The sequence below is a fragment of the Eurytemora carolleeae genome, unplaced genomic scaffold (genome assembly GCF_000591075.1).
Source record: "Eurytemora carolleeae unplaced genomic scaffold, Eaff_2.0 scaffold1628, whole genome shotgun sequence".
NCBI classification, from domain to species: domain Eukaryota; kingdom Metazoa; phylum Arthropoda; class Copepoda; order Calanoida; family Temoridae; genus Eurytemora; species Eurytemora carolleeae.
In genome coordinates this window covers 1-26,810 of record NW_019397516.1, presented here as the reverse complement: position 1 = coordinate 26,810, position 26,810 = coordinate 1, and the positions used below count along the sequence as shown (strand labels likewise).

At 34.0% G+C, this 26,810-nt stretch overlaps 2 protein-coding genes across 2 annotated transcripts in view; both read right to left on the bottom strand.

The window, feature by feature from the left end:
- The window catches only part of LOC111714697 (cohesin subunit SA-1-like), a 33,914-nt gene extending 15,004 nt beyond the window's left edge, over nucleotides 1-18,910 (bottom strand). The window contains 23 exon segments of the mRNA XM_023489850.1: nucleotides 24-111; nucleotides 710-846; nucleotides 2,379-2,497; nucleotides 2,770-2,855; nucleotides 4,680-4,744; nucleotides 5,281-5,490; nucleotides 6,498-6,599; nucleotides 7,064-7,153; nucleotides 7,931-8,131; nucleotides 8,440-8,493; nucleotides 8,878-9,018; nucleotides 9,501-9,610; nucleotides 10,538-10,654; nucleotides 11,494-11,549; nucleotides 12,181-12,335; nucleotides 12,589-12,740; nucleotides 13,007-13,172; nucleotides 13,483-13,572; nucleotides 16,756-16,897; nucleotides 17,295-17,410; nucleotides 17,725-17,865; nucleotides 18,235-18,348; nucleotides 18,829-18,910. Coding sequence (XP_023345618.1) covers nucleotides 24-111; nucleotides 710-846; nucleotides 2,379-2,497; nucleotides 2,770-2,855; nucleotides 4,680-4,744; nucleotides 5,281-5,490; nucleotides 6,498-6,599; nucleotides 7,064-7,153; nucleotides 7,931-8,131; nucleotides 8,440-8,493; nucleotides 8,878-9,018; nucleotides 9,501-9,610; nucleotides 10,538-10,654; nucleotides 11,494-11,549; nucleotides 12,181-12,335; nucleotides 12,589-12,740; nucleotides 13,007-13,172; nucleotides 13,483-13,572; nucleotides 16,756-16,897; nucleotides 17,295-17,410; nucleotides 17,725-17,865; nucleotides 18,235-18,348; nucleotides 18,829-18,885 — 2,709 coding nt within the window. The 5' untranslated portion in view covers nucleotides 18,886-18,910.
- A 151-nt stretch (nucleotides 18,911-19,061) lies between these two features.
- On the bottom strand, nucleotides 19,062-26,310 carry LOC111714695 (uncharacterized; the record flags this gene model as incomplete). The annotated part of the gene is given in 11 exon segments (XM_023489848.1): nucleotides 19,062-19,155; nucleotides 19,413-19,490; nucleotides 20,158-20,232; nucleotides 21,704-21,729; nucleotides 22,138-22,231; nucleotides 22,927-23,025; nucleotides 23,644-23,748; nucleotides 24,236-24,297; nucleotides 24,559-24,625; nucleotides 25,507-25,607; nucleotides 26,166-26,310. Coding segments are annotated over 11 exon segments (927 nt in total), but the record flags the coding sequence as incomplete, so codon positions are not given.
- Between the last annotated feature and the right edge of the window lie 500 nt (nucleotides 26,311-26,810).

The window sequence follows — 26,810 nt, the reverse complement described above, 5'->3', positions numbered from 1 at the left end:
TATTTATTTAAAATTTGACTGACCTTAGAGTCCTTGAAGAGCTTCTTACATATACTCACGAAGTCTTCAACCTTTTCCATGAGAGCTGCAACCTCAGCCGCAGTATTATCCCTGGACATTATAAACTTGGATTCAAGATCAACTTAAAGGGACTGTACGCGTATTCAAGATCAACTTAAAGGGACTGTAAGCGTATTCAAGATTAAATTAAAGGGACTGTAAGCGTATTCAAGATCAACTTAAAGGGACTGTAAGCGTATTCAAGATCAACTTAAAGGGACTGTAAGCGTAATGAAAAGTGGCCATTCATGAATGAATTACATATCATTGTTTATAATAATAAAAACTGATTATTTTCAATTCTGGGTTCTTCACAAAAATATCTATTGCAGAAAAATATTTTAATGATTTCTCAGGATTAAACACTTTTAAACCTGGAAAATCGACTATATCTTGACATTAAGATTTCAACGGGTAGTGATAAATAATTTAAACCCACGACAAACGCATTTTACAAATTTGTCCATCAATCAATCATCCATCCTGAGAAAACAGCAATCAATTTTGCGATATTTCAATGCATGAAAATGATTAAATTTGACGATTTAAATTAATAATTTTTTTCCTGGAAATCTTAATAAATTGTATAAATCATGAAATCCAAAATATGTTTTTTCTGCGCTGCTTTTCCGTGAAAAAGATGGTCTACCTATCCTGGTTTTCTATGACATTCATCTTATCCCAGCAGAGAGCAAAGAAGCATCCAACAATACAATATTCAACTCCTTCTGCTGGCAGGGGTAGAATTCCACCTTCACGCTGTGCCTCGTAGCTACCAACAATATTCTGAAACAAAAACAAATTATTATTACCGGCAGTGCTTAGGATCCGGATCCGTTGGCAAGGAGCAAAATATCAACCAAAAACTGCGGGAAAAAATCTTTAAATCTCAAAACTCAAATGTGAGCTGTTGAAAAAAGAAAGATAATCAAAAATGTCCTTATCTCTGAATGGGTTAACAAGTTCTTGCATAATTATAAGTGAAAAAAAGTAAGAAAAATTCATCTTTTGTTCAAAAATCAGTAAATCTAAAATAAATGTTCATGACCTGGATCTGGATCCGGATTCGAATCCGGATCCGCATCAAAATTAAATGGGTCCTAAGAACGTAATGACCAGGACAGAAAATATATTTTACTAATATCCTACCAGCCAGAACTTGGGTAGGGGGGGGAGGGGAGGGAGGGAGTATTTAACTTCAACCAGCAATTAAGTTTTATTTAATGCTTTCAGATACTTCTTAAAGGGACTGTAACCTTAATTTCAAGTGACCCTCCATGCACAGCTGGCAATGCCCGATTTACAACGGTATCCTTAAAACCTTTATCTGATAATTAATTTGAAAAATATTGTCGTATAATTCTGAAAACTCGCGTATGTTTTCCTGCGATAGAACTGCGCAAGTCACTTTTGTATAAAATTTAAATTTTTTTTCTCCAAATTAACATGAATATCTAATGCATGCTTGATCAGACAATACTTTTATGGTCCCGTTGTGAATCAGACATAGCCGTCTTTACATAAAGAGTCACTTGAACTTTCGCCTAATTCTCCTTCATCATAGAATTCACCAAAATTTCATCAAATTTTCCTCAGTTATAAAGAAAAAAATGGCCAAAAAGTTTCCACTCCGCGATAACTTTTTATTAAAATACACATCAATGAATTTTTAATTATGATTACTTTTACTTGATTGAAGAAATTATAATTTTTCTAAAATAACATCAGAACTATATGATTTCGGTAAAAATAGAATAAATGTGAAAATATAATTCTTTTACCTAAAAATAAACTTTTTATTTTTGTGTTCTAAAATAACATCAAAACTATAAGAGGAAATGATTTCGGTAAAAATAGGATAAATGTACTTTTTTATTAGATATATATATATATATATATGTATATATATATATATAAAAAATATCACGAAATATTACAGAAATCTATTAATATCTGAGCAAGACAAAATATTTTCCCAAATTTCCGTAAAATACATTTAACAGCAAATATTATTAATTACAGAGAGCCAAATTTTCAAGAATACATCTTTAATATCTGCCAGGGATGGATATTTTTTTTTAATTAATCCCCCCCCCCTCTTTATGAAAATCATTTTGTTTATTCAGATGTTAAATATGTCTCGCGGAGCGGGAATTTTCACAAGGTTTAATCTTCTTGTTGAATTAGCCAAGACTGCGGTTAGGAGAAGCTCAAAAAGTTCGTCGCAAAAAAGCAAAAATAAAAAGGAAACATTACGTTAGCATATAAAGAAACTAGCAAAAATGATTCTGGTAAACATATGGATGCGCTGGATTTACCTGAAGCAGACTATTCCAAATATTGAGCCTGGACATATCGTGACAGTTGTAGAAGATAGAGATCTTCTTCAAGCTTGAGACAAGAGCAAACCTTTCGTCTTCTTCAGGACATTCATCACCTTAACATCAGTCAGTCAGTCAGTCAGTCAGGATTTTTATAAAACTGAATTTTGCAGTTGCAATACATATATTTGAGTTCACATGCAAAGAATCATCGGTCTACGACAATTTTAAGTTATGTTTAAACACTGCTTAAATTTTCCGGAGAGTAATAAGTGTTGTGCCCCCCACCCCCCTTTTATTATTATTTTCTCATATGAACAATTAACGTAGTATATCAATTGATCAATTTATCAAAAAATAACGTAAACAATGCAATATATCCCCTTACCACTTAGCAGTGATGAATATTCGTCCAAGCTCTCCTTGTAACGGTTGCAGATCATATCAAGGAGCCGGGACCTCGCTATATCAGTCCTGAACAGTTAATTAGTAAATACAGTGTTGTGCTAGATGAGATGTGAGCCTCAGGGTAGGAGGGAGGGAAGGCCAAGCGGACCTGAACCCCATGCTCAATTAGCTAGCCTCTTTATTAGCTCCAGTAGCCACAACTGGGGTACTAAGTCAAGAAATAGGAATAATAAGGAGCTACTATGTCTAATCCGGTTTTATATCCACTCCAATTAGCGATAGGAGCCCTTTCCCTGCTCCCTGCGCAGAGCTGTTAATAGGGGACAACTTCGCATTCTGCATGCAGCGGTGCACACTAAAAGAGATACTTTGTAAGAAATTCCGCTGGACTGAGAAACAGTATAACATGTGAACAAATGGAGGGATTTTAACGAAACATTCCTAATATGCCACACCTGCAAACCCTTATCCTCATCTCCAACTCTCTTCTACCTACCATCTAACCTTCTCACAAGCAGCGAAATGAGACTCGAGGACATTTCTCTGTTGGATCTTACAACAAAATTACCTCTGAACAGGTCACTTGATTATCCTTCGTTGAATAGCAACCCTTCTTATAAAGGAAAGTAAAAATGTGCGGTTCCTAGCAGGGAAGCTATTGCTCTTTCGCTGGCAAAAGAAACTAACTTGAAGGGCTAGAAGTGGTGACCTTGCCAATGCACAGGGGCGGATACAGGATTTAAGTAAGAGGGGTGCAAGATTTATTTCAGAACAAAAATTTTGATTTAGGGACCAAAACACGCGCCGCAGGGGAAACTTTTTAGAAGACTAAAAAACGAGTCAAAATTAATGAAAAAAAGACTAAAAAACTAGATTTTTAACTTATCACACATTATAGTTTATTAAGATAAATATTTTTCCTGTTTAGCAGTAGGTTTTCTTTACCTTAAGTGCATGAGAAGCTATTCTGAAAATAGGAACAAAAATTCCAAAAAAAAAATCAAAAACATTAAGATGCGAAGCGCATTTTAATTTTCATCTGAAAAAACCCACAAATATCTTGATAAAGGGGTTCGCCAAATTGGGAACATTTTTTGCCTCGAAATCTCAGGGAGGGCAACGCCCCCCCGGGTGCGAAGGTCCTGCCCCCCCCTTAATCCTCCCCTGCAAGTAGACAGAATATTCAGCGCTGAGGCTGCAATAACAATTAAGCAAAACAAAAAAAACGGAGAGGGTTACATCCATACAATGAAAGGGTGATCCTGCACTGTCTTATAATGGCGCAAAGACAGCTACTCAAAAATATTCTTTTAAAAGCAGCACCGTAAATGGACGGGCAAAGGGAGGCAAGAAAAAGATAAACTGGGGACGCGCAGATGGAGAAAGGAGAAAAAAGATGAACATTTGAAATTATTAATTATGCCCCGTACAATTTTATTTTACAAAAATTATAAAAAAAATTGTAAAACATTGTTAAAAATAAATGATACTTGAAATATTACAATACATAAATTACAAAATATATTCAGGTTAACATGTCAAAATATTTGCTATCTTATGTTTTTAATTACTTAATTAGATATCATGGAATATTTTCTTATAAAAGAGCATAATCTTTAAGTACAGTACATCGGCATATTTTTGAACAGAAGGGAGGGGGGGCGAGGGGTTTAGGTTAAGGGGGGGATGGGGGTCGATAACTTTTTAATTGAATATCCTAGAATAGTCATATTTTAATATAGAACACATCGGATTACTTTAGAATTTTTAAATTAATTATATTTTCTCAATCAAAGCACTTTATATTAATAAGGAGTATATAACCGATATATTTTAAAGGGGTGGGGGAGGGATCGGTAAACTATACAAAATCTGTATAAAAGCACTTACTTTCCGTAGATTGGTAGATTTTTGTCACATAGTTTTTCTAGAGTTCGCGCAGCAGTGTCCAGAACCTTAAACAGAGAAATTAATGAAAAAGGGAAAATGATGTCATGTACTCTCAGGACATCTGATATAATAAAATTTATGGACATTTATGGAAAACCCGGGGAGTATTATGCATCATGCAATCTTTAAAATTTAAATTATAATACGAAGATATTTTCACCAGCGATACTTAGATGAAAACTAAATTTTAATAACGCCGCTTTAACGAGTTTAAAATTAAAATAATAGCATAATTTAATAAAGCACTAAGTTTTTATATTCTGATCTGTATGTTGAAACTGAGACTTTAGACCCCGTCCCTTCCAAGACAGATTAAATCTAAGAGGGATGGGGGGTGGTTGGGTGGAAGAGCTGAATGAATAAAAATTTGGCATCAATTTGGCAAAGTTTTCCCCCTTTCTTCCCTTACAATTAATCATTTTCCCTCAATTGAGCGAGAAAAAATTATCTAGAAAATAATAAAATAAAAAGTGAAGAAATTATTTTGGGGTGTATATTTTACAGAATTGATTTTTGATACCTTGGGGGTAAATGATTCTACCTCTGTCTCTGAATGTCTCTCTACTGTCTCCTGAATAAGCTTGAGCATTAACTCGAGGGATTTCTCCTGCCTGCTGGTGGTGTATATCTCCAGGTCGAAGTACTGCGGGATTATGAGAAGGTTGGCCATCTTGTCGTGGTCCACCAGGTACTTGTGGAGGAGGCGGGGAAGGGTCGTGATGAAGTGGCTGGTCAAGGCTATTTTATCATCCTAGCATACGAATATTTTAATACTATTAAATGGATATTCTAATTTATCTGTTTCTCCCTTTATCTGCATTTACTATATCTGTTTCTATCTTTTATCTGTCTTTACCTTTATCTGTATCTACAATATTTGTTACTACTGTTTCTGTTTCTCCTATATCTGTTTCTAATGTACCTGTTTCTACTGTATCTATTTATACTGCATCTGTTTCAACCATATCTGTTTCTACTCTATCTTTTTCTAAAGTATCTGTTTCTACTGTGTCTGTTTCCCCTATATCTGTTTCTACTAAATCTGTTTCCACTATATATGTTTCTACTATCTGTTTCTACTATATCTGTTTCTACTATATCTGTTTCTACTGTATCTGTTTCTACTGTATCTGTTTCTACTGTCTTTGTTTCTACTCTATCTGTTTCTACTCTATCTGTTTCTACTCTATCTGTTTCTACTCTATCTGTTTCTACTCTATCTGTTTCTACTCTATCTGTTTCTACTGTATCTGTTTCTACTGTATCTGTTTCTACTATATCTGTATCTACTATTTCTCTATCTACCTGTATTTGTTTCTACTATATCTATTTCTACTATATATGTTTCTACTATATATGTTTCTACTATATCTGTTTCTACTATATCTGTTTCTACTATATCTGTTTCTACTATATCTGTTTCTACTATATCTGTTTCTACTATATCTATTTCTACTAAATCTGTTTCTATTTACTATATCTGTATCTACCTGTATCTGTTTCTATTTTATCTATTTCTACATCTGTATATACTACAGGGTGTCCCATATCATATTAGATCGTTTAAAGCTCTAAATTAAGAGATAAGGGACTAATCAGAAAAATAAAAGAACGAGTCATTAAAAAAAATGTACAAGGCAAATTAAAAAATTTTCTTGCAGAAAATACTAGGTGTTTTTTAGTATTATTAACGTATTTTGGCATTAAAGCTTCGAGATAATCTAATATGATATGAACACTCTGTATATATGTAGTTACCTGTATCTGTTTCTGTTCCTTGACACTAGGAACCCGACGAGCTGGACCCCGACCTATCGGTGGATCACCAGTAGCTGCTTGTCTAATACAGCAAACCATTATCTAGAAAATATACGGTAGTTAAAGAGACTGTACAGGCAATTCCTCCCCCCCCCTGATATGGCTGACCTCCTATAGATATGGTTGACCTCCTATTGATAAGGATGACCTCCTATTGATATGGTTGACCTCCTATTGATATGGTTGACCTCATATTGATAAGGATAACCTTCTATTGATATGGTTGACCTCCTATTGATAAGGATGACCTCCTATTTATATGGCTGAACTCCTATTGATACGGTTGACCTCCTATTGATACGGTTGACCTCCTATTGATATGGTTGACCTCCTATTGATAAAGATGACCTCCTAATAATCAGGATTACCTCATCGATAAGGATGACCTCATAATGATAAGAATGACCTCACATTGATAAGAATGACCTCTTCTGACCTCTTATTGATATGGTTTGTCCCTCCAATTGATATGTTAAACTTTCTACTAATGCAGATAACCTACTAACCTCTATAAGACTGGACTCCTGCTTGTCATCCAACTCCTCCTCCTTTGGTCCGGGATCCTCAATCAGTAGATCTGTCATACACTCCCAGTCCTAGTAGATAAATCATTTTTAGGTTTTTTTTATAGTAACGACCTTACAAGGTGCACAGACATTTGTTTAAATGTTATATTTTGTTTTGTTCTAAAGATGCTTATTAAATATGATGTTAAAAGTTTTTAAATTGTAATTTTTCTACCAATTTGACAAATTTCAACCAAACATATGTAACCCTATAACATTCAGAAGCTAATGTTCTTTTGACAATTATAAACAAAAAAGCAAGTTTAAAGGGACTGCTAGCGTAATTTCAAGTGACTCTTGATGCAAACATGACAATGCCCGAATTACAACGGTACTCATGAAACCTTAATCTGATCCAAAATGTGGAAGATGTCGTCATGGGTATCTTATTCAATTCATACTTGATCAGACAAAGCTTTAACGGGTATTGTTGTAAATCGGCATTGGCATCTTTGTTAATAGGGTCACCTGAAATTACACTTTAAGTCCCTTTAAGAAGGAAATTTAATACTACAAATCTCAATTTAAGATTTTTTCTAATGCGAAATGAAAAATCTATATAATAAAGCTTATCGCGCTTATATATATTTTATATGTTAGCTATAGCTGGCCAAACGGCTGGACAAGTCGGCTGAATTCTTTTAAGGGAACCCATGGGTACCCTGGGGGTAAAATAGGCTTTATTCGAAATTTTTTTATTTCACGGGCAACGCCGCGCTGGTCACTACAGCTAGTATTTCTATAATTTTCATGAAATCACTTTTTTGATTGACATGCTTTGTCATTAATTGAGCCAAAGAAGATTACCTTCATCATTTCATTACTCTCAATCAATGAATCCACAAGATAAGCTCCATGTTCATGAAGCTCGGACTCTATGAAGAACTGGACGAGGTCACGGATCAAGGGGGTGTTGGGCAGCCTCGCCTTCCCTCTCTTCGTCCTCATATCCACCACGTTGTCCTCGTCATGCAGGAAGAGTCTCTCGTTCAGGAACTCACCGGCAGCCTTCAGGTCAACCAAGATTTTATTTAGGCGGGGGGGGGGGCAATGGGCTTAAAGAGGGGAAGGGGGGGGGGTAAATTTTCACTTATTGGGACTTGCAACGTGCCATTTAGCTAGAAAGTAAGCGAAGGAAGGGAATTAAAAGTCTAAAGCATTTATATGCTATTTGGCTTAACGTTTTTTTAAAAGACTAAATTTTATCTCTTTATTATTTGGCAACAACTTACGCATAAAGAATCGGGAAATATAAAAAGAGTACAAGGAGGGCCCGCTGGGGGCGGGGGGTAGGTTAAGGTGTATCTTGTCTTTTCCTGGGCAACGGCTCTATGAGACGAGTACACTAGTTCGTAAACGTGTTCACAATCCTAAATAGAACTTGTTTAACATGTTTGTTAAAAAACTGATCGACAAATTTGAGTCACTGAACAAAATCTTGGCTTGTTAAACAGAGTACTAAGTACATCTGGAGCGAGCCCCCCTCCCCTGTTCTTTTAAAAGAATTATAGTACCGTATAGGGTTTTCCTCTGAAGAAGGGTTACACGCTTTTACCAAGTATGTAAGGCATGTTTGCTCCAAAATTTTACGTTTTCTGCGGATTTGGTGAAAAGAAATAAATGTTTAGGTAAAAGGAATCAAAAACTTATGAATTTCTGACCAGTTGATGTACAATTTTTTTATTGTTCTTCCCCAAATGTTAAAAATATATATCCCTGAAATAGAACAAAAACATAAAATGTTCCAACCAGACCTTGTCACTGAGTATCTCCGGATGATACTTGAGTATAGAGATGACCAGCTTGACGGCCTCCACCGCCACCTCAATCTCTTTGTCCAGGGTCATAGACACAATCCTGTCCTTGAACTTAGACGTGAACAACTCAAGCTTATTCTAAATTCCAAAAATTAAACAGATTATTTTTTACAAAACGTATAGGTTGCATCTCGCAGAAAAAAAACTTGTGTTGTTGATGAGCGTATAGGATTAAAAACTTGTGTTGTTGAAGAGCGTATAGGATTAAAAACTGATATTGTTGAAGAGCGTATAGGATTAAAAACTTGTGTTGTTGAAGAGCGTATAGGATTAAAAACTTGTGTTGTCGAAGAGCGTATAGGATTAAAAACCAAAGATATCTGTGAAATACTCTCCTACAGTATCCAACACCCTGAAACGGAACTAACACCAAAATTTACCTGCAATAACGAAATTATCATTCATATAACTAATCATTAAGTTGTAGGATTTATCAGTCACCATAAAAATTATTCAAAAAAATTCGATAGGTCAAAATTAAAGCATCTAATTAACTAAATGTCGTCGTTGTTATAATAGTAGCCTATTGATGTTCAAGGATATCGACAGTCCTGTTGTACCTTGAGCTCCTCTGACGAGTAGAGAGGTTCCAGGGATTGAAGACATTTTAACCTCACATCCCCCACCTTGTCGTGGAGGGTCCAACCAATATATTTCAGGTAGGAGTCATCTAATTCAAATTCGAATTAAGACAGTACGAAACTTATTTCTAATGCAGTGTTAATAAATGCGGATCCGGCTCCAGGCCATGAACAATGAACATTTCTTTAAAGTTCACAGATTTTTGAACACATAAAATTGTTTCACTTTCTTTTTTTACTGTTAAAACATAATGAACTATTCAGAAAAATAAAAATTAAATAAAAAATAAATCCAACGGATCCGGACTGAGGGAAGTGAGCAGATATACAGTAGCTTATGTTAAAATCGGTCAATTTTTGTTACAGATAAAATTTGTCCCAAATGAGGAGCCCCAGGACGGGTTTATAAAAGAATTTTTTTTGATGATTCTTCGGGTTTCTGCTCGGGCCCTAGAGTTGGAAAACGGCTGTTTCTTGGCGATTTCAACGATTTTTCAAAGCCCGAGCAGGGACCTAATACATCAAGCAATCTTCATTTTTTTCTTCCTTCGTTAAATAACCCTGTCCTTGGGCACCTTGGACAGGACAACTCTTTTCTATATTTTGACATAGGCTAATATACATCACAAGTACAAATAAAAATACACTTTACTACAATGCAAACCACCAAACCACATCATTGTAAATATCATAACAGTTTCATTAGCTTTAATGTCGATTCAAATCAAACTATAAGAGTATAAATCGAATAAAATCAAGTAAAGATCTGAAATGGAACCCCTAGACTACCTTCAGGGCACTAGTGCACCACCGTGCAGATAGCTGCCTTAGAGTCCAAATTTATCCATTTCAAATTTCGTTTCGCAACCATTTTAAAAAACATTATTTTCATAAATTTAAGGAAAATAAATGATTTGGGGGAAATTTAATAAAGTTTTTTTTTTCATTTTTCCTCCAAATCGTAGAAATTAATTTGTTGAAATCCCCTAGAAACTAGTTTGAATATATCTTATTACCAAGGAAATTCTGATGAAATTTTTTCATCCATGTTCCTATCTCCTGCATACAGATGCTTCGTATCTCTGGCACAATATCTCTGAATAGAAATAGAAATTCATAATTCAGGGGAAATTCTTATCAACAGTTTTAGATAAAACTATTCATAATTTTTAATCAAACACGAGATATTTAGAGAAAATATATTTAATATTTTAACTTTTCAATTCTTCTTAACTAATTGTGTAAATCTTGCAGGGCCGGGCGGAGGGAGGGGGGGAAATTTTTCAGGAACAAATAAATTTAACCTTTAAAATTACCACTTTATAATAAATTGCCATGGAAGATTAAAAGAGACGTAATCGTATCATTTTGGATCACTAAATCTGGATCTGAAAAAAAATCGGTGTGGATCTACTGATCCAAATCCAAAAAGCAAAATATGATCAGAGTTGCAACTTAATTTTTGAAGACTTTCTGTTCTCAAAACACATATCTCAAATGTCGACTAAAGAAAGATTGGTAAGACTTCCCCCCTCTGAAATATCCATTATCCATGGTCTATCAAGTACCAGGAAAAATAAATTTAAGAAAACAAAATCAAAACTTTTTTATCTTAAAAAACTAGTAGATGTTGATGAGCTGTTTCCGAGTCTGGATCCATCTTTTTTAGGGGTGTAGATTTTCTTGAAATATCAACCCCACCCCCTTCTCTTTTGAAAATCTGCTTCTTCCCGAGAAGTTATGCGTAGTGACAACATCATTTTTAGGGTTTTCATTAGCTATATATATATAGAATGATACACGCATTTAGATTTTTTATTTCGATTTCAAGAAAACCAGGCTAATTAATGGTTAAATTTTAATTTCCTATAACGAACATATAATCCATGTTTGTTATTTACATATATTGAATTTATTTCTGTTTACGAATTATAATAGTTCAAAGAGAAAGAAAAAAAATCTTCAAACCAACCTGATGTAGTTAGAGGGTATTCTCCTGATTCCTCTTCGAATTCTTCAGTCATCCTCCTGATTAACAAATACAGGTCAAAACTTATTAATTAAAATAGTTGGTAATGCGCTCAGCCAGTTCCCAGGTTTAATGCGCGCCGTCGGTTCCGAGGTTTAATGCGCTCAGCCAGTTCCCAGGTTTAATGCGCGCAGCCGGTTCCAATGTTTAATGAGCACAGCCGGTTCCAAGGTTTAATGAGCTCAGCCGGTTCTAATGTTTAATGAGCTCAGTCGGTTCCTAGGTTTCATGAGCTCAGCCAGTTCCAATGTTTAATGAGCTTAGCCGGTTCCCCAGTTTAAATGAGCTCAGCCGGTTCCCCAGTTTAAATGAGCTCAGCCGGTTCCCTCGTTTTAAACAAAACCTTTGGAAACCAAGATAGAAAATAATCAGATTTCTAAAAGGAAGGACGGATAACTCATTAGATAATGTTATCAAGCAAAGCTTATGGTTACCGTTGAGAATCGTACTACTCTGAAACCTTGAGGGTCACTTGAAATTAGGTCTAAATTCCTATTTAATAAAGATGCTTATTAAATGATTTTTCAAAGAAATGTTTAGACTTAACAGTTGCATATACATCGAGAATATAAAGAAACAAACAGAATAAATTCTGTACAGTCGCCTCTAAAATCTCATCATTGTACTAACCTGTCTGCTGCCCTCTTGTCCTTGTTTTTAGCTCTTTCGCTGTCATATTGTCGAGCAGAACGATCCAGGTTTATGCTGACCGTCAGGGCTACGTCAACTAGTGCTGTCATTAGCTTGAGTGCAGCGAGTGTACTCGTGTGACGGAATGCACGAACCTTAATTGTGTGAATATTAAATGGTGCTTTAATCCGAGAAATTATTAATATTCAATTCAAGAAGCTATAAATAAGAAACAGAGGAAAAATATTCTTGAGATTTCCNCATTTACAGAATTCATATTAAAAAACATGAACATATGTATTATGGAGGGAGGCTATAGTCTAAGGGGGAACTATGTGGATTTTAGGGTAAAATCATCGAAGCCCCCCCACCTCCCCGACACCCCAGGCCAGATTATAAATATTCTACCTGAGAATCCGAAAGCTGTGTGAGTAAAGAGATAACATTATCCATGAGATACTGATCATAAATAATACTATATTGACACTGCTTCACCAGCATACCAACAAACTCACAGAAGTTTGCTCGGAACTTCTTCCAGTATTGACCTGAGTAATAAACTAGTATATATTTTATTCAAAACTAGCTTGAGAAACCAGCGTTGCCCAGGGAACTCACTGCTCATAGTTACTCCCGCCGTTTACCTGCGCACTTGGTCGCAAATTACGATTTTGACTATTTTCCCATATAAAAGTAGACCCACCCATTTTAGAATCAAACAAAGGTAAAAACATTCCCGTGGTTCTCCCGAGTTCTCCAATCAACATTTGAGGCAGATCAGTCAAGGGGTTTATGAGATATGTTCGGACATACACACAGAGATTACAACTTCATATATATATATTCCCCCCCCATGATAAAAGGTTGCTGACGGACCTGATGATGTCCCCGTGATCCATATCTGCCTGCATCTCACTCGTAATCTTTCCCTTGCACCCGGAGGCAGAGACAAAGAACTGCATCAGCTTCAGCAGAGCACCGTCCCGGTCAACCTGAAGAATTGTCATGCATAAAGTCATGAACAACGTAAATCTAATTCTTATATATACTAAGATACTTTGCTTGTCTGTTTGTCTGTCCGTTCCAAATTTGTGTGGGGTCTCACATGATTCCAGGGATAGTTTATGGATAGCTAGATTAGAATTAGAATATTCCAAAATTCACGAACAAAAATCGGTAAATTTGATAGAGAGAAAATGCCCGAAATAATAATTATAATTTTTAGGAATCATAAAATGAGAGATTTGCCTGGTTTTATTCGAAAAAAAAAATTTCATATCGTCAAAATTGACTTAAACTAACCTTATACTCTTCTATCCAATCGTCAACTGTTTGTTGAAGAGAAGATCTTCCTGTGCGCACAATAAAGTACAGACTATTCTCATCCTCCGCCTGATCAACAAGTATAATATATATGTATTGTCTGTCTGTCTGTTTGTTGAAGGGAAGATCTTCCTGTGCGCACAATAAAGTACAAACTATTCTCATCCTCCGCCTGATCAACAAGTATAATATATATGTATGTATATGTGACAAGAATCTGTCCGAGCATGGACCGGAAATAAAGAACCAGGAGGATAAGGGTTGTGTGGAGGGACTCTGGGGACTGTGGACAAAGGTAGGGTAGGGTGCGTGGTAAGGTACCCTACTTATGAATATAAATTAAAGATTGATTAAATTGGGTGAAGGATTAAATTAGTGAGGGGTTACAATTTGTTATCTTTTACCTGCTGTCCTTAATTATGGAATTTTATCGTATAACTATTTTTTATATGTAAGTGAATGTTTATTAGTTAATTGTTTAAAACAACTGGATAGGGGATATTAACATGGTTTTTTTAAAAAAAAAAAAAAAAAGAAAATTTTGTTTATATTTTCGATTTTTAATGCATATAAACGTTTGTTTGTTCATTACTTATTTTTTAATTATATTGTATTTCAGAGTGTGAAGTTATGGCTATGATGCTAAGCAAAGTTTCGCAATTACGGCTATGAAGTCACATTATTGCATGACATGTAATGCTAAAATATGACAGCTATGTGTTAAGTTACTGACCAGACCGTGAAGCATGGCCTTAAACATTTTTGTTTCATATGTAGAAGTTCTGTAAATAGGCCTTATCAGGGTTATCCAAACATTTAGTTGATTGTCTTATGTATTTTAGCTTTTTGATATATCAGCTTTTAACATTATTTACATTTAAATTTGGTTAGCTTAAACATGTCATACTTTATTTGAAGTAACTAAATATTGAAGGGTCTTACATAACTAAGCATTTAATTGCCTGTCAGTTGTGATCCATTTAATTTTGACGTAGTGTTAATATTTAAATTTATCTTTAATCCGTTTAAACTAGTGGAAACAGTTCATGCTTCATTAGCGGAAACAATTCATGCTCTGTATGACATAATTACACATGAGATTTGTTTGTACAGTTCGAGTTTATGGGATGACTTATCATTTGTTTCGATTTATAATTAGGCTTGATATTAAATCAGCTAAGTGGCATAATTATTCATGGAAGTATTTTGTCTTGGAATGTAGAATGATTCAATCTTTAGTTTTTTTATACTGGTGGGATAATTTAATACTCAGCAAAACAGTAATCAGTATTTATAATTAAGATTAAGATTATGGTTATGTTTAAATGGGTATAAGTAATGATTTTAATGTAGACACGCTTACGACAAATAAATAAATGAAAAATTATGATTAAGATTAAAATTATGGTTGTGTTTAAATGAATATAAGTAATGATTTTAATGTACACCAGCTTACTACAAATATATGTTTTCTAATCTTTTGATTTATGTTTATGATATTTTTGTGCCTTAAAAATCGAATTGCTGCATTTTGATTATAAATATATAGGTATAGTACACAGGCTTACGACAAATATATAATTTTGAGTCTTTTGATTTTCATTATGATATTTTTGTGCTTTTTAATAAATGATTAGAGATAAAAATTATTTACATACTCAAAATTTAAAAATCAAATTGTTGCATTTTGATTATAAATATATAGTTTTATTTTAATGGCAGTACAAGCTTAGGTCTTATATAGCCTAAAAGATTTAATGGGTATATAGTTTTGTGCTTGGAATTATAATTTGAAGAGTTTATCTTTCTATCGTTTGTTAAAATATATTATAGGTTTTAATATGTGTTTAACAAGGGATATGTTAATTAAATTATGATATGATGACGATAGAAATGTTTAGCTTTTATTTAATGTAATGACTAGAATATATGGCGCTCATGGCTAAACCTTTTAATTAGTTTCTAGTATTCAAATGTGGGAGTTAATATTTTAAATGAATGGTTAAAATGTTTGTAGGGGTAACTAACAAATTGCTATGATTTCGATGGCATTAAACACACAAAACAAAGAAATAAGTCGTGTGTAATAATTAAGGTATAAGCAAGGGTTTGTTTTTTAAGGTCGTCCCGGAAATAGAATCCAATCAATTAATCGAGTCGTCTGTACTGTACTGCAATGCCGAGATAGTTGGTACATAAATGATCACATGTAACTATTGTAAGCTGGGAAAACAGTTACTTCCGCATATTGAGTCAGTTTAATTTTTGATATGGAGCTGAGACAATTCTATTTTATCATGGCGAAGAATGGGGATGAGCTCAAGGCTTCTTATATCTTACATGGGTCTGAAGGCGATGTTCAGTTTTTGGGACAAGTGGTGGACTCAAATAAGCTGGTTTTTGGGGGCGTTCAATTACCTGCTAGGCTGGATGATAGAGTGCTACACTTGAAAAAGTATTGTAGTCAATACGGGGAGTTCAGGGATTTATTGCCGAGTTTAGATTCAAGCCAGAAGATGGGGGACATAATGGTTCAGCTTATAGAAACAGGAGTAGTTATGGAAACTATGTTTTCTGATGAACTTAAAGAGAAGGTGGTTGGTGTATTCAATGTGGTTAAGGAACGGGGTGGACCGGTAGTTGATGGACCAAGGGAACCCAAGTCAATGGAGGTTGAGCCTAGTGACCTCGTCATCGCCCCAGCCCGACCAGTTAAAACCCAGATGAGAAAACCGTCGGAGCCGGAGATACAGTTAAGGCAGCTATTGGAGAAATCAGAAACCTTATACAACTCAAATGTTAGAATACTTAAAGCTATATCAGAATTGCATAAGGAGATAGTTGAAGTCCGATCAAGGCAGGATGTGATGAATAATCGGTTAGACGATGTAGCTAATGCAAGTATTGAACCAAACGTGTCTGGAAGTAAGACTTGCCTAACTAACTAAAGAGAGTTTGACTATTTCTCTAGTGCCGCCGAGATCTCAAACTACCCCTTAAATTTTTTCTGACCGGTGGCCAAGAGGATGTAGTTAAAACAGTCCTGGTTAGTTCAAATACTCAAATCTTGCTTAAAGAGCTGATCTTTTTAAAGTGTTAATTTCCAAAAACTAAAAATAAAAGGACAGAACAACAAACTTGCATACATATGTTCTTATTCAATTTAATGTTTACTAAAAATTAAACCAAATGTAAAGGATAATCACAAACGGATTGTAGACCTCTGGAAATCAACCATTTGATTGGATTTACCTGCGGCATAGCCGGTCTCCGTCCTCCAGCTTGAGGTCGTCCTCTCCCTCGTCCTGCGACAACAGGTTGATAATCTTCCTCGTCCTCATCATCCTCCCCTCCCCAGTCTCGGCGAGGCCGTGCCTTTGCTCCTCCTCGTCCCCTTAACATGTAATCTAAATTTGTCTTGAAAAAAAAGTTAAAGTTTTTTCTTTTCTTTTTTTCCTTTTTTCACCAGCCTAAAAATTTACCAGATCTGAAAACTTTAGAATGGAATATCCTTAATCCCGATCGGTTAATTAATCTGGAGATTAATTACAGGAGGATAACAAGCCTTATTTAATCTCGAGGGGGTGGGTTTAAAAAATAATTTTATACACCCCAGAAAAAGTATCAAAAAGAATAAAAAACGTTGCCTTTCGATGTTAATTTTTCAATTTTTCAGTTTTATCCCAAATCATCAAAAATCAACCCCCCACCCGGGGTGCGGGGGTTAAATCTGGAAAATATACAACCCTGATTTATTAAATTACAACACTTAAAATCAAAAGATTACGAACCTGCCGGATACACCGCCTCCCCTGGGTCCTCGAGGTGCACGAGGAACTGGAGTTGCACGCGGTTTCGCTTTAGGTGCAGGAGCTAGTGGTGCCTGGAAGGTGTCATCACGAATAGGCTAAAAAATTTGAAAACTAAAACAGATGAAGAAAACGATAAAAATGAGGATTTCTTTTTCTCATCTAAAATTAGAACTTTAAAAATCTAGAGGACTCAATCCGAATAAGTTAAACTCAATCGAATACATTTATTTTACCCCCAAACCTACTTTAAACCCGTTCCTTGGCGGTCAACGTTAAGACATTGGACTAATATTGTATTCGGATATTTACACCACATGAGCAAAAATCATTAACTAAAAAGTTTGATTTAAGTTTATGAAGATTATGTTTTTTTCAGAAGTTCCCGGTTCTAAAAAAAATACACACTTACCACGGGTGCTGCCATCTTCCTTGTACCAAAGTAAACACTATCAATCTGCTCCTCTGTCTCGGTTAGGTAGGACATCGCCACATTAGCAGCAGTCGCGGCGGAGCGTCGAGCTCTCCGCCCTGTATCAACGACCTCATCCGCCTAAAAGGTTTCGGCAGCATAATAAACCATCAACCATCAAATCGTATGAAAAAGCAGAAAATATTCCAGACATTTTTTATTTTTTCAGAAAAAATAAATATGTAGAACTTAAACTGGGTCAGTGGTCCATTTATCTAGAATCAAAACAGATTCTGTTTGCACAAGTACAGGAATGAAATGAATTTAAAAACCACTTGATTTTCGACATCAGAATTACAGCCTTTCTCACCGCGAAAAATATTAAGGGAGCCAGCAAAAAAATCAATACTCTGCGAAATAATTTAAAAACCGGTTTCCTATTTAATTTCGCCCATTTTTTGGCATCTTGAAATGCGCGAAATCAAATATATAACCGGTTCTTAAAATTACCTGCTCCTGAACCCTCTGAATCTCGTCCCTTGTCTGCTCGACATGCTGGCTAGCCTGGAGAAGCATCTGCTGCTGCTGCTGACGATAATATTCGGCAGGATCAAATCCTTCAACCTGCAAAATGACTTGATAAAAAAGAGAAGAAAATTTGAAATATTGGTTAAAATGTTTTTATATGGGAACTGTGCTTTAAAAAGACCCAAAAGGTTGACTTCGTGCGACGCTTTGATATTTCCGTATGTCTTCGAAAAATATGTTTTTGGTGCATGATTTTGGAGGTATCCAAGTTTTAGGCCTTTTTGGGGTCAATGCATGCTCAGATTTATCCCTTAAAAGGCAAGTAAGTAGGATACTTTCAATCTAAACAACAGAGTTAACCACAAAGGATGAGACTTCCGAGACGACTGTACGGAAATTATACTGTGTGTACTTTTAATACTGGTTTTCTAGAATTGTAAACTTGTTTCTTTATTTGCAAAATTAAAATTAAATTGAAATGGACAGAAGACTGAATTTATCCTTAAAAGACGGCATATTCTTAAGTCGTCTTGGCAGTCTCATCCTTTTGGGTAACCCTGTAGTATATATCAATACCTCTTGATCTCCATCTTCATCAAGACGAGGCCGTTTATCCCCGGCCTGTCTTGGCATCTTGCTTAAACTTTCTGAAAATAAAAATATTGAAAAATATAAGTAGTAATATGTTGCACTGAAATATCAAATATAGAAAATGCTTTAATAGAAAATAGATATGTATTTGTTGACATGAAGTCCAAACTCCTTATTCAGTTGTAGTTTGGTTGGTCTGAACTTCCGGTTAAATCGACGTTCCTTAGGTTAAAGTTCCTAGTTAAGACGACGTTTAGGAGGTCTAGGGTGCTGTCCACTTAAAGGAGTTGATAATGAGGAAACAGCTGTGTTCTAAATAAACCAAACTCAATTATCATCATAATCAATCATCCATCAAGATTTCAGATATTTAATAAGATTTTCATCTTTTGGCCTATGAACTTTTTTATTTTTAAGAAATCTAATTTAACCATTTTTTTCCAACGTGAAAATGATATTTTCAATCTCAATCATGAATTTCATCAAAGGATCGAAAAAGTTAAATACAAAAAAATACACGCCCTCCCCCAATCTTACTTTTTATCTAAAAATTAAGATATGGTTCATGCCTGAGATTTGCTTGGTGTTTCTGTATACAAGTGTGATAGCTTCCCTAAGGTCTCCATGGCATACTCAGGTGTCCAATCCTTTAAAAAAAATATTCAAAAAATATATGTCTGAACAGCGTCACGACTTAAGCTTTCGCATCAGCTGTTTTTAGGAAAAAGAATCTATATGGTTTCTTGGAAAGTAAAAGCAGTTTGTCAGATGTTGTTGAGCTGATTACCTATGTAATCAAAGTTTCAGGTAGATTACAGATGATCTTTCAGTAAGTTTCCTTTGAAATCAAAGTTTTAGGAAGATTTCAGATAATTACCTTTTAATTTCCTTTTTATAAAAGCTTCAGGTAGATTACAAATGGTAACCTAAGTTCCCTTTGTAATCAAAGTTTCAGGTAGATTACAAATAGTGACCTAAGTTCCCTTTGTAATCAAAGTTTCAGGTAAATTAAAGATGATTACCTTGTAAATACCCTTGGTTTCAGGTTGATTACAGATAATTAACTTGTAAGTTCCCCTTGTAATCAAAATTTCAGGTCAATTACAAAAGTTACCTTGTAAGTTCTTTTTGTTATCAGAGTTTTAGGTAAATTACAGATAAGTTGCAAGTTCTCTTTGTAATTAAAATCTCAGGTTAATTACAGATGATTACCTTGTAAGTTCCCTTCGTTATCAAAATTTCTAACTTATTACAGATGATTACCTTGTAAGTTCCCTTGGTAATCAAAGTTTCAGCTAGATAACAGATAATTACCTTTTCCGTTCCCTTGGTAATCAAAGTTTCCGGAAGATTACAGCTGATTGCTAAACGTTTTCCGGTTTCAGTGAACTGAAACAATTGATGATATCACATTTAGAGATTATTAAAACTTTAAAAAAAACTACAGTGCTTAGGGAGAGGACAAATATTTATTTTAAATTTTGAAAAATTGCTTAATCAAATAATAAACAAATGTTAAATGTTAACTGAAAACATATTGATAAACTCGGTCAATTAAGTTTTATACTTTATATTTTAAATTACGCTAAAACATTTCGAAGATTTGAAATAAGGAAGAAAAATGTGCCGTAATTTGTATGAGAGACTTTTGTAAGATGAACCTTGGGATCAAGTGTTGATCTCCATTTTAGGCAGACCTGCGGATTAATTTGATCTTTTCTATATCCCTGGTAGTGATACCTTGCAGGGATAACGTAAGTGAAGTTATCAAGCATTTATGCTCATTTAAAGCTTCCCACATTGGATATCGAGATCAAGATATTAACATTAACGATACTTCACATAAAAGTTCCGACCTAAGGAGACTTTTTTAGTATTAATTGATTTTTAACATTATGAGATTGATCTCGATCAACTTTTAGCAACAAAGGAATCCAGATTCGTGACAAATCGTAATGGATCCTTAACACTGTGCAGAATACATGTATACTGTATACTGTAAGAAATAAGCTTTGTAGCGATGTGATAAAATCAGGGGTGTATATTTTTAAGAATTTAATAATCTGGAGGTAAAATAAAAAATTAAACATCATAACGCAATTTATTCACTCCTCTTGATACATTTTATTTATTTTCCCGCATTCAATGAAAAAAAATACTTCTAGAGAAAAATCTGTTTTCGAAAGGAGTGGGGGGAATTATTTTTCAAGAAATATTAAGTAAACGCCCTACTAAATAAGGGGTTCTCAAAACCATATCTATCCAGGTACAACTCAGTTTCCCTTTGCTATCAATGTCAACACCCTGACACAAACTCTTGAAATACCATGGGCACGATCTCGTCAGCTATCGATGTCAACACGGACACTAGCTTGTAAACTATCAATGCCGAACCAATGGGCGCGATCTCCTCAACTCATTCGTTAAAACAAGGAACAATTACTCTATCACCGTAATCAAAGCGGAGTCTATACCAACTGAGGATAGTTAGGTTCTAGATTAAAGATTTCATTCTCATTCTCATTCTCATTCTCATTCTCATTCTCATTCTCATTCTCATTCTCATTCTCATTCTCATTCTCATTCTCATTCTCATTCTCATAAGTTTTAACAGACGCAATAACAAGTTATGCGTCGTTATATATAACGTAGTTAAGCTAATCACAATATTGATTTGATGGAGTTATTTATATATATATATATGTATATAGGTTGGGTTAATCGCAATAAATGATTTGCCTATTTACTAACGAGTGCATTTAGATCTGTGGACAATGTACAACTTAATTTATCTAAGTTACTAAAGGCCTCTGTATTTATTACAAATATACACCCCTGGAGAGATCAGATAACATGTTACCTTACACACCCAGGATATTTTCCAACCTGAAATATAATCTATCAACACATTTATGTCGGAAATCAACACATTTATGTCGGAAAACATGTAAATTATAGGCAGAAAACTACTGGTGCATTATATTTTAATTGCAGGCTAAATGAAATTTAGTAGTCTATTCGAGATGAAGAAATTCATAACACGTGTTTTAAAGACTCTAAAAATCTCGTACTTTATTTGTTTAAATTGAAATCATAAGTCAATTTTTTTAAGAGAAAAAATTAGCGCAAACCAATAAAATAAAGAATCATGGATATGTAATTTTTAAAAAGTCTGTTTTTTTCTTATGATTTTTTCATGTAGAAATTATTAATTTTTCTTTACAGAATATTTTTAAACTAAAATAAAATTAGATTTAAGATTTGACTAAGAAATATGATTTATTTAGGAATTACCCATTGTTGAAGGTTTAAAGTCTAAATTAAGACACAAGTGGAACAGCAGAGAGTTCACTTCAGATCGGTATTCTAGAAGTTTCCCTGTGCCGGTCTAAAATAAAATGGTTCTGGTCTGATGATTGATTTTAAGAAGGAAAATGTCAGAACTTTTAATTTTGTTATTCCTTTCAGAAATTTATAATTTCTGGTTTGAGGGATAAAATAATTACATCTTGATATCTTTATCTGTCTTTTAGGTTTCGCAAAAATGAGTGCTATAATTTTTCTCGGGTCGGTCGCTATATAAAGTTTAAATCAACGTCATTTAAAACAAAAGTTCTGAGTAATAGATCACATTAAAAATATTATTCGATAGATGTTTATAATTAGAATTTACTATTTAGAGAAAAAACCTGCGTTATGCAATAGTTATTTGAACAGTTTTGAATACAGGAAATCCTGATAAACCGAAAGTTTTCTATTCCATGATAACTATAACTTAAACTAGTCTAGATTTCAAAAGTTACATCATTTTTTAAATGAAAAATAATCAATATTTAAAAACAGTTAAAAGGGTTTCACCGACAGATAATAAAATTAATTTTAAAAAAGTAGAAATAACAAATATAATAGAATACTATTATAACTGACTTTGATTGAAACTTTGCTTGTAAAAATATCATACTGTCATAAATAATTATTTGAGCAATTGTAGACAAAATATTGAGTCATTATTTATCAAGTCAGCCACCCCATGGAAGGCAATGTCATGGATTTTCTATAAAACTAATTAAATTATAAATCTACCTTTAAGGTTACATTGGTTTCTTTCCTCAGCACTTCTTCAATAAATTGATCGCGTAAAGTCTTCTTGTGAATATATTCTCGAAGAATACGTGTGAACAGCTGAAATTTGTCAACAATTAAAGGGACTGTAGACATAACTTTAAGTGATTTTTAGCGCTAAATATACGTTTGAAAACATTATCATTTAAACCTTGGATATCCAAGTATCAGAGGTGAGATCTGAAAGCCCCCCCCCCCAGTCTGAAGAACCCACCTAAGTAACAACGAAAATATTAAAATTTTCTTCAATGCCTGTGCAGCACAAATCACATTTAAAAGAAACCACAGAAAAAGTATTCAAGAAAAAAGAATATCCCATATCCCAGCGTATTTAGAAGCTTTGTGAATAATAAAACTTCAAAATTCATCATGGATTTTTAAATGAGGAACCCATAAAAAAATGAAGCTTTTAATTGGCCTACGGCTATACTAAAATAATTTGTGGGGATCTAAAACAGGTTTTTCAAATCTTGAAGTTAAATTACTGTTATTATTTTCAAGTTAAGGAAAGTTTTTTGTCGCCTAGTTTAAGTCAGCTTAAGACAGGGGGGGGGGGAGGTAAGACCCCCTGATCCGTTGTTTTTTGCTTGAGTTGCCAATTTTCAGACGGAACAGAAAGATTACTAAAATTTTTTTTTAAATCTCATGAATTTATATTTCTTGAAAAATCCCTTACACCTGAATATCGCTGTCCTCTTGACAGATTTCCATTGGTGTACTGAGTTCTGAACTATCTAGTCCCTCCAGACGGAACTTAACTCCGAATACAGTTGGCATACTTGTCTAAACAAACCAACCCTTATTCTTTTTAACAAATATTCATCAATTCATTTAAACCAAGCATGACCATCCAACCATCATACAAGTCAAACCCCTGCCCAACCTCAATTTAACCCCCACCAGCCAACTATCAAATCTATACCAGTCAAAAATCCACCTATGTTAACCAACCAAAAAATCAATTCATATCCCATCCATTCCAACCACAAATCTGACCCCATCACTACCTTAATAAAGCTGACCCCTCCCTAACTAATCCAACCAACACAAACGCAAAAATCTTTCTATATTTAATCAATTCAATTCAAGAAGAATGTCCACGATTCCTTCTTGTAGATCAAGGCTATTTATTTTTACAAAATATAAATCTAACGTCGGAATAACGACCAGTTTAGAAACACAATTCTGCCTCAAATAGTATATTTAAAATCTGGCACGAAAATAAACCCATGAGATTTTTATCATTTAAAAAAATTATCAGTCTTTCTACCTTTTCACCGTAAGAGTCCAGAGTAGTAAATGAAGTCTTTAATTTGATCTCAGGATGTTGAACTAAATATTTAAAAATAATAGTTCTTCTAACAAAAATTGGGTTCGAAAATATAAAAAATTATCCACAATTATTTAATTTTCAAACGAAGAATATTGCACTAAATAAAAAGAATTAGAAATTATATTTTTCCAAAAATACTTGACGAAGACCACGACACTATGTTATCAGAACTTTAGTTCGTATCAGGTGTTTGCAAAATATTTAGAAGAATAGTTTCGCAACAAAATCTATTGAAAGAATTTTACAGGGAAAAATCTTACTTGACGGTGTAGAATGAACAATCCAACTTCTCTTTAGATCATTTTCATCTTTCATTAAAGATCTCGTCTAAATAATGTACTATTGTTTATGTTTATGTTGTAATGTCTCCAAGGACCCTATTTTAGGGTATTATGGACATTATGGACTGTATATATTTATATATATATATATATATATATATATAACAAGTAACTAAGACTTATTAGGAAAAAATGCTATGCAGAAATCAACTAATAAAATGAGAACACAATGGGTAAACTGGATAATGGAACAAGGTAGTCAAATTCAAGGTCTACTCAATACAGTGTCACATCACTCATCATTCAATCTCAAAACACCATCTTGGACATCTCGAAAAATGGTTACTAATGGTACCGACAGGATCATTAGGAATCTTGAGAGTGTACAGAAGGGTCCATGGAAGACAGTCATTGACAGTGATTATTATTATTATTATTATCGGAGATTACAGATTATTTTCTTATGATAATTTAACTTTTTTTGGTAACGATTTTTAAGGATGATGAAAGTACACATGGGGACGCACAGTTGGGATGCAGAGTGCAGACTAAGAACACATAAGCAGGGGTGTATAGTTTAACCCCCCCCCCCCCCCCGGTAATTCTTTAAAATATTTCATAGGGGAGGGGATGATTTTTAAAGAAAATATACATCCCTAGTATACAGAGGTCGAGGTCACATTTCGAACACACTGTAATTAAGGAATGTGGTATATACTCAGTGCTTAAAATCTAGATCCGCAACATTTTTGCTCCGTGGATCCTGATCCGCAAAAATATTGAGGATGCAAATCCAAGTGACGAAATTTCAACCAATAATACATCGTAACAAACCTGTTTGCTCTCAACCCAAAAATCTGTAGTTTAAACCAATGCAATATTATTAAGAATTAAATTATCATTAATTGGCATGAGATTGTAACCAACCTGAACTGAGTTCACACTAACACCAAGTAAAGATTCTGTAATTTCCAGATTCCTTGATGTAAGAATTGATTTCTTGTCAGATAAGTTCTCACCAATCTTTTCTAGAAAGTAGAAATAAAGTAGTTAAAGGGAGTGAAAGCGTAATATTAACCCTCCGATTATAACGATTTACCATTGTACCTTTTAAGAATATGAGTTATGCATGTTTAACCGTTTACAAATTGAATATTTGCAATTGCAGTTTTTTAAACAGTAACTTGCAGGTGTATAAACCCAGAAGATGAGAAAGAATTTAAACATTATCAAAATAAAAAAATAAAAAAAACTAATTTAGAGGAAAATTTGTTGTACATTTATTATTTGGGTTAAAGTTTGCAACTTATTATCTTAATTTCGAAAAAATGTTTGCTTTCAAAAACCACATTTGAAGAATCAACAAATTAACCTCACAAAGTCACTTTTAATAAACCAAGCTTCGACAGAAAAAAAAACTGCGATAAAAGAAGACAATTGGAAAATTGTAGTTGGGTGCACTACATTAGAAGAACTAGATGATAACATTCATCACCTGGATCCGTATCAAAAAGAACCTTGTAGAACGGAAAATACAAAAAACTTAAACCATAGGGTTTCAAATATAAATATGAAGAAATTCCTACCTGTATCTATATCCATCCACATATTTTTTAAATCCTTGGCAAGCGCCTCGCTCATAATCTCCTCCTGGCGTATCCTCGTCTCAAACCCGATGTTAGCGAGGTTCATCACCTTTTTTTCTTTATCCTCAACGTCCTCTTCCAGCCTCTAATACAGTGGCATCCATAAAACTGTAATATACTCAGCAACTTCTAGACTCAAGTTATATTTAAGTCCAATAAACATGAAAACTTTAAATTGTGCAGTCACAGATTCCTTTCACTTAATAGGTTGATATTCAACACACTAGAATTAATACATACACTTACATAACTTTAATTTGAGCCTTAAATCGTATGATAGGTTCAAGGGTCATAAAAGCTAAGGTTTTGAATCGTGGGGCACTAATTAAATTTTAGGAGAAAAATAGTTTGTAAAGCAAAAATGAATGTACGTAATATACGTGAATCTTTCACATTTTTACTCCAGATCTTAAATTAATGTTTGATTTACCTCGCTTACAACTTTCCTCAAATTGAGCTTGCACTGGCCATTTTATTTTGTATAAATGACCTTTTCTGATTTTAGCATTTTGCCGTAATTAACAAGTAAAAGCACTTTAAATGTCCCTTAATAATAAATGAATACTAATTTACTAATTTCGTCAT